The following is a 7,764-nucleotide window of genomic DNA, read 5'->3' on the forward strand; positions in this document are numbered from 1 at the left end:
AAGAACTTATATCATAACCTCTTCCCTAAACACTCCACATTTTAACGATGGATCATAAAGCCAAAGCAGAAAACTCATTGTCAGTAAAGATGAATGCCACGTGCCACCCCACAGACGCTACTCTCCCAGTCCTTGCCCCACTCATGTTTCACATTCCCCAGAGAGTGAAAGACAGCCGTTTACCCCAAGGCTGGCCCAGCCCAGATTCCAGCAGCAGCAAAAGACTTTTAGCAAAGGCAGGTCCACTGGAGACATCAGCTTGCTGTGGAGAGATCCTCGAGGCTATCCCATGACTGGCACTAGCATGACATATCAGCACCGCAACCTAATTAACACAGCACAAGTTGGAAAGCCAAGTAGTACCTTGCCACAGCACTGCCCTTCACAGATCGACCAGCTCCCCCAGGCCCGGTTCAAAGTCTCCATCACACTCCACGTCCTAAGGTGAAAGCTTCAGCTCTGCAGAAACAGATCCTGTATCAACGGTTAAACTGTTTCCCAGACCCAAGGCACAGCCACAACGACAAACAGATCCCTATAAAGAACAAAGGGAAAGAGATCTGCTGCCAGCCTGGGAGCAGGGGAGGGAGCCTCTGAACCAACACATCTTTGGCAGTGTGGCCAGAAACCAGTCACAGCGATGAAGAAACCACACCAAATCCTCTTCTTGATGTATGACATCACTTAAAGACATGACAGTTATACTGGTACTTGCCTAGACATGGTGGTATTGTTACACATAAGATACAGTACACCACTATATATGGTGTACTGTATCTTATATGCATATACGGTGCAGTAGCAGAATTCACACCGGAGTCAAGAATCGACTGTTCCAGCACATTCAACTATTCAACAGTTATTCCAGCACAGTTGCAACTTCAGTGCAACGATGCTGTACAGCACCTGCTATCAGCAGGACAAGCCATCGACGGTCACGTGCTGCCAATGCTCCCAGGAGCGACCGAGTATTTGCACTGCCTAATTCAGGAGAGAAATACAGCTCACCGATGCAGCACAATATAACCCCGGCACCACCAGTTTCCCAGCACTGTTCAAAAGAAATCAGGAACAAGGCAAAGCCGTACAGGACACCTACTTACAACTGACCCCAGTTATTCCCTAAATGCACCCCAGCACCTAGCGCTGCTGCACAGCATTCACAGCTGCAGTGCTAACTCACAAGCAGGTGGGCTTTCAGGTCACTTTTGGAAAGGCCCACCACGCTAACAGTAGAACAGGCCGAGACTATCTTGTTCTCCAGAACCACCACGTTGTCCAAACAGGTCTCAGCCTCGCCAGCTTGCCTGGTCACAAAAGTGGCATCATCCCAGGACACCCCAGAACAAGGTGTGGAGATGCGCAGCCTACCACCCACCTCCTCCCAAGCAGCCTCCCATCCCTGTCGCACAAGGCTGGGAAACAGCAGCAGCTTGAGGCTAATTCCAAAGTTGGGCCCTTCCATCAGGACCAGCAAGGCTCCAGATGGACTGCAGGAGAACCCAGCTGCAAATGATGCTTTCTGCAACACAAGCTGAGCAAATCATTTATGTCTAAGCGACAGGTCAGCTTTTGCACCCTTAAGCAGAACTAGTACATGTTTCACTTTGCAGGAATTCCCACACATTTTCAGGCCTCAGTCCTTCCTGGTGACTTTATTTGTCTCACGTTTGGTTTCTCCCATGTAGCAGATGGAAGTCTCAACTTGGCAGAATCCAAACCCTAGCAAGAAACTGCACCGCTTTGCTTTCCCATGGCCCTGGAGACACCAAGACTTCCCCTTCTCTTGCCATTTCTCCATTCTTCAGTAAAATAACTCATAAAGGCTACTCCTCTGAACAGAAGTTCAATGCCTTTAAGTTCAAGGCAGCAGAGATGTCTCAAGGGAGCAGGTTCCTGAAGGTTTTACCATTATAATGCAGCTCCACACCTTGCATCAGCACCTGCTGCGCTCTTTCTCAGGGTCAGAAAGTCCATCTGCCCAGCAGAGCTGTTAGTAAACTGTTTCTGAGCAGAGCTGTTTGCAGGAAGAAAGCCCTCATTTCTAAGACTTTGAGAAGTTATCCAAATGTGATTCAGATGTGACATCTCAGGCCTAAGCCTGCAAGAAGACTGCTGGTTGTGGCTGATACTTGATTTTGCCAAGCATTTACAGCTTAGATTAGCAGAAAAAAACTGACCGTAGCTCTGCTAACTATTCAGAACTGCAAAGACCAAAGGAACAAAGAGTGATTGTCAGTTTAACACTGACACTGGAAAACTGCATGAAGCAACGGCAGAAAAGCCCCGAGAGAGGGGATAAGGGAGAAACATAGTGCCTAATACCACTTCGACTTGGGCTGCTGCAACATCCACACGCAAAGACATGGCTGCAACTTCTGGGGGGCGCAGTCTTTCACCAAGGCTCTGTTTTACAAAAACTGTGGACTGAAAGCGAATCCCTTTGTAGGGGAGAGGCAGAGATGCTTGATGAAAGTCTGAGCGCTCCAAGCTACCAGAGATGAATGACAAGGCTAGACTTCTCACAAGGGCACAGCTTGCTCATCACCAGCCTTTTACCCTCATCTTCTTCTGGCTAGAAAGGTTAATTGCCTGTAGCGCAGAACTCGGGCCTCATTTGCTCTCACCTACACATACTCTGCAGACACCAGCTACTCCCCCTTCCCTTCTCACCAAATCAGAAAGATCAACTCATTAACTTTGTGCAGTATCAGACAGTTTGCAGCTCAACTTTGGAAGAGCTAGGAGATAACAGACACTTCTGTTTCAGGAAGCAAGATACAGACAAAAGCTCATTCTACTCCCTGCCAGCAGAGATAGGCTTTTGGGGTGGGTTTGGGGGTTTTAAAAGTAATTTTTCATTGTTCTGATTTGCCAGATTCTTGCTATCCAGAGATCAGTGAGAAAGCCAGCTTTCCTAAGCAGGGCTGGAAAAATAACACAGGACATTCTTGCTAGGATGTTACCTTAAAGTTTGAGAAGCACAGTCTTACCCTCGCTGGCCTCTAGCTGATCAGCTTCTGGTAAAGCTGAAGGTCTAATCTTCTCCCTTGGTTTTCTGACCAAATACTGCCACTTACTTCATCTATCCCAGACACAATAAAAGCATTTCCTTGCTCTTACGCTCACTTAACATTTTGATAACGTTCTGCAGATTTTGTTGAGATTTTACCAAAATAGCTGGATAAGAGCAGAGGTGCCCCAACCGCCACATGCGAATTGGACGTCTAGCTCCAGCTTCCTCCATTTCCCGTCCCTTTGATCCACTGCAGGAACAACCAGCACATGAAACTGGGACACTGCTGCTGGGTCACTATTAGGAGTACGTGAGTAAGGGAAGGTGGGGACGCCAAGGAGTCCCTGGCCCTCCACATCACCCTGTTTAAAGGCTTTGCCCCCTAACCCACGCCAGAACAGGTCTTCCTACTTCACAGGAAGAGGAAGCAACTCTCCCAAAGGCCGGAAAAGCCTGTTTCACTGCCTCACACCTCTTGTGCCGGGGAGCCTAACGCTTCTGGTGGCAAAAGCTGCAGCGTCTCTTCCCCTTACTGGACCCAAAGAGATGAGGATAACTTCAGCTAGGACTCCCTGGAAGCACGACACGCACTTACACATAACCAGCACGACCTTGCTTATAGAAGGATTGCTAGCATCAGCAGCCTTCGTCAGGTGGCGGTTTAGCAGCTGGCACACATGTTAAATTGAGGAACAGCAGCATCACGACATCTAGGAGATATGCTGGATCCAGAGGGCTCAGCTAAATCTCCTACAGGCATTTTATAGCGCTTGCAGCATCTTTACCACGGAGCAGAGATGTGCCAGGCATCACTGGTGGGGAAGAGGGAAGACACCTGGGCTGTGGCCCCGAGAAGCTGTTAGCCCTAACAGCCACCTGCTCCAAGCTAGCCCTTCAGCCTCACCTCTCCCAGGAGCTCTCCCATACCAGTTTCAATCTTGTTCTCTGCAACGTTCATCTATTCCAAACAACATGAGAGCTGCTGCTGCTAAAGGCAGACATGCTTATGCTACCACATTTCGAATCAGGGAGAGCCAAAATGCTAACTGTACATTTCCAAAACACACCCCAGCCTCCCTCAGCGCTGTACCAGGGACCGATAGCTGTTTTCACAAGCTGCAACGGATGCCCGTAGCTCCCCAAGCCCTTTCAATTTCATGGCAGAAGTTGTTTACACGCTCCCGTGCTTGCTGGGACCTCCCCGCGCGTACAACGCATGCTGTCAACACCGTGCGAAGGCACAGCTGAATGATCAGCTTCGGCAGTCAGAGTCCACTCTGCTGGAGGGAAGGAAAACCCTGGCTCCACACTCCCTTTTCCCACACTCCCATCCCTTGCACAGCTACATCGTAAATCAGATAAAAAAAAATGTAGGGAGACCTGTGGCTTGGGTTCTCCTCCCCTGTCCCCTCCTGCCTCGGTTAGTTTTCAGCTGAACGATTCCCCTGGCCTACTCTACGCGCAAGAACAAACGTCAGTGCTAAGGAAAGAAGGCGGCGGCGTCTCGGCTTAGGCAAGCTGTCCAAAGGCAACCTGCCTTTTGGGTGGCCCCAGTACGATGCCAGTGGCACCCCAGCAAGATTAACACCGCTTCAGATGAGCCTATGGAAACTGGAGCCACAAGGGTGGCTAACGAGTCACCCATCATTTTTATTTTATTGCACTGTATGCCGAGACACACGCTTTCTTTGCTGTTTTACAGCTCCAGTACCTATAGTTCTTACAATTACTCAAGCCTGAGTGGCTTCCCGACCAGCTTCCTGACCCCGTGCAACAAGCCACTGCTGAGTTACCCACTCAGCAGGCACCATGTCACCTCCGGCATGGGACAGGCTGTAAGAACATCCAGCAATTTTACTTCTGGTGGGGAAAAAAGAAATCAAAGTGCAGGGACGATACAAGTGGGATTAGAGACTTCAAATTTAACGCTATCCAAACTTTGGAAGAGCTTGCTTTCGGGGAAATGGAGCTAAGCACTTTCACTGGAAGGTGAAGGGGTGAGAAAGATCAAATAAGTGTCAGTAAGAGGAGTAATAAAGTAACCCCTGCCTCAGCCCCTGCCTCCCTGCCCTTACCCTCCTGCCTTCCCCGAGCCAGCTGGTCCCCTGGGAGGAGCCCAAGCCTGCCCGGGGGCCAGAGGAGCCGTCGACTCCAGCTGGAATCTGCCGTTCCCCGGTGCCAGCTGGCACGGGGCGGCCAGGGGGCACGGCGAGGCCGGACGCGACGTGGAGCTCCGCGGCCAGCACGGGCCCCGCGTCCCCTCTCCTCCGCCCGGCGCAGCGGGGCCGGGGCAGACACCTGTGACACCCCCGCAGAGGCGGCCGGAGGGAACTCATCCGCCGGGGGGGGGGGGGGGGGGGGGAAACAGCTGACGAGCCGCGACCAGGCCGCGGCCAGCGGGGAGAGCTCGGCGGCAGGCGCTGCCCTTTTCCCGTGCGGGAAATACGGTTACGCTTCCTTTCTGCGGCGAAGCCTTCCCCGCCGTCCCCGGGGGCACACGGCCCTCCCGGCCCTATTCGCCGGGCCCCAGACTCGCTCTTCTCTCCAAGCCCGAGCCCCTGAGCGGCCGCAGGGACCCGGCCGCTTCACCACGCGGCGAGACAAAAGGGCACCGGGGCCCGGGAAGGGGCCGCCGGCCCGGGGCTGCGCCTCGTCCTCCCCCCCGCCCCCGCGGCGGCAGGCCCGGGGCCGGGCGGGCCGGGCGGCAGCCCCTTCGCTCCGGTTCCCGCTCCGGCCAGGACCTTCCCCCCCCCCCCGCCCCCCAGCTCCCGGGGCGGCCGACCCCGCTGCCCGCCGGCCCGCCCCGCGGCCGCCCTCCCGCCGCCGCCGCCGCCGAGGCGGCGCAGGCCCCGCCGCTCACCCGCGGGCCGCCTCCAGGCTCTTGATGAGCTTCTTGATCTTCCAGATCTCCACGTTGCGGTCGGCAGCGCTGGGATCGTCCGCCATCTTCTCCCTCCTCCTCCTCCTCCTCCTCCTCCTCCTCCTGCTGCTGCGGCGGCGGCGGCTGCGGCGGCCTGCGGCGGGCCGGCGGCACAGACACAGCGGTTAGACCCCGGCCCCGACCCGGCCCCGCCGCCGCCCGCCCGCCGCGCCCTCACCTCAGGCCCGGTCCCCCCCGGCGGCGCGCGGCTGGCGGCGGCGCTGACGTCGGACACCGGCTGCTCGCGCTCCCCCTCTCCGCGCTGCATGTGTTGCAATCGGCTCACATGGGGCCTGTGACATCACTTCCGGGGGACCGGGGCGGGGGGCGGGCGCCCGCCCCGCCCGCGCGGGAGCGGGGCGCCGCGCCATAGGCCGCCCGCCCGCCCGCCCCCGCCCCCGGCCCGCGTCGCTATTGGCCGTGGCTCCGCGCGGGGCGCTATGGGGCGCGTAGTCCGCGGCCCGCCCCGGCCCGGCCGCGGCGCTGGGAGGGGCGGGGCGCAACGGCGGCTCTCGCGAGAGTTGCGCGGCCGAGCCCCGGGCGTGCTTAAAGGGCCCGCGCCGGGCGGCAGGCGGGAGCGGCGCGGCCTGGGGAAGGGTCCCTGCGGCGGCACCCCCGGCCTGGGCCGCCCCGCCGCCCGCGCCCCGCCTGAGGCCCGCGCCTGCCCTGCCGCCGCCACCCCGGGGCCGCCCTGCCCGGGCCCTGCGGCTGGCGTCCGTCTCCCGCGGGGCCGCCGGTCTCCCGACACCCCCCCGCCCGGGCGGTGTCACCCTCGGGGCCGCCGGTCTCCCGACACCCCCCCGCCCGGGCGGTGTCACCCTCGGGGCCGCCGGTCTCCCGACACCCCCCACCCCCCCGCCCGGGCGGTGTCACCCTCGGGGCCGCCTGTGCTCCCCCTGGGCCACGTGCCACCAGTTTTACACCCCACGCCGCCCCCTGACAGCCCACCCGCGCGGGGAGCAGAGCGTGTCCCCCCTCCCGGGTCCCCCGGGCCAGCCCCCCCCCCCCCCCCCCGGCCAAGCAGCGCCTGATGATGCTGCTTTTGGGGGGCTGCGGCCACCCCCTCACAGGCGGGGGGCTTCTCTCCCTCCCGCTGTGCCCTGTCCCTGCGGCAGCCGCTGCCCCCCGGCACGGCCGAAGCCCCCGGCCTGCACTTCAGAAAATCCCGGTCCCTCCTGGCCCGCGGTCATCAACACTTGGAGGAAGCCGAGCGGGGCAGGAGGCACGGGGAAAGGAGAGGGGGGGGACGTGGAAGTATTTTATGGAGCCCCGGGGTTATCTCACGTTCCTCCTTTCCCTGGGAACGTCACCTTTCTGCTGCCCTTAGCGGTGCCGGGGGTGGCCGAGGGCAGGAGCCACACGTGATGCCCGCAGAGGTCTCAGCCGTGCGCTCAGGGCGCCGCTTCGAAGGCACCGATGGAATGGTGAACGTCCGGAGAAGGGCAGCGAGGCTGGCCAGAGGTTTAGGAGGGGCTGGGGAAACTGTGCCTGGAGAGCCCAGGGTGGAGGCGGCGGTGGCTGGCTGGGGGAATTGTGCCCCCGCAGCCCTGTCCTGCGCTGGGAAGATAAGCACCGGGCTGCCTGGCGTCCCCGGGCAAGGGGTGAGGGCCTCCCTGCCCCACGGTACGGCCGCAGCCTGGCCCTGCAGCCCTGCCTGGCCGGGGGCATCCTCCCGCAGAAACCCCCCCTGGGTCCCAGACGAGTGGGGGGGGGGGCTCACGCCAGCCCATCCCCGGGACGGCAGTGGCTCGGCTCGGGGAGCAGGGTTCCCTGCGTGCCCCTGCAGTGCCCGTGGGCCGGGGCTTCTCATATTAATGCTTTATTTGAG

The 7,764-nt window shown here is 58.8% G+C and overlaps 1 protein-coding gene across 2 annotated transcripts in view; it reads right to left on the reverse strand.

Annotated features, from left to right (window-relative positions):
• Window positions 1–5,993, reverse strand: part of ETF1 (eukaryotic translation termination factor 1) — a 28,652-nt gene extending 22,659 nt beyond the window's left edge. The window contains exon 1 of one of the 2 annotated variants that reach the window (XM_076349782.1): window positions 5,877–5,993. In XM_076349782.1, coding sequence (XP_076205897.1) covers window positions 5,877–5,962 — 86 coding nt within the window. In that variant the 5' untranslated portion in view covers window positions 5,963–5,993. Of the gene's footprint in view, window positions 1–363; window positions 439–5,876 lie in introns of those variants that run through there. The other variant, XM_076349784.1, reaches the window with a different exon arrangement.
• Window positions 5,994–7,764: the final 1,771 nt, after the last annotated feature.

This window comes from Aptenodytes patagonicus, chromosome 12 (assembly GCF_965638725.1).
Source record: "Aptenodytes patagonicus chromosome 12, bAptPat1.pri.cur, whole genome shotgun sequence".
Classification (NCBI taxonomy): Eukaryota; Metazoa; Chordata; class Aves; order Sphenisciformes; family Spheniscidae; genus Aptenodytes; species Aptenodytes patagonicus.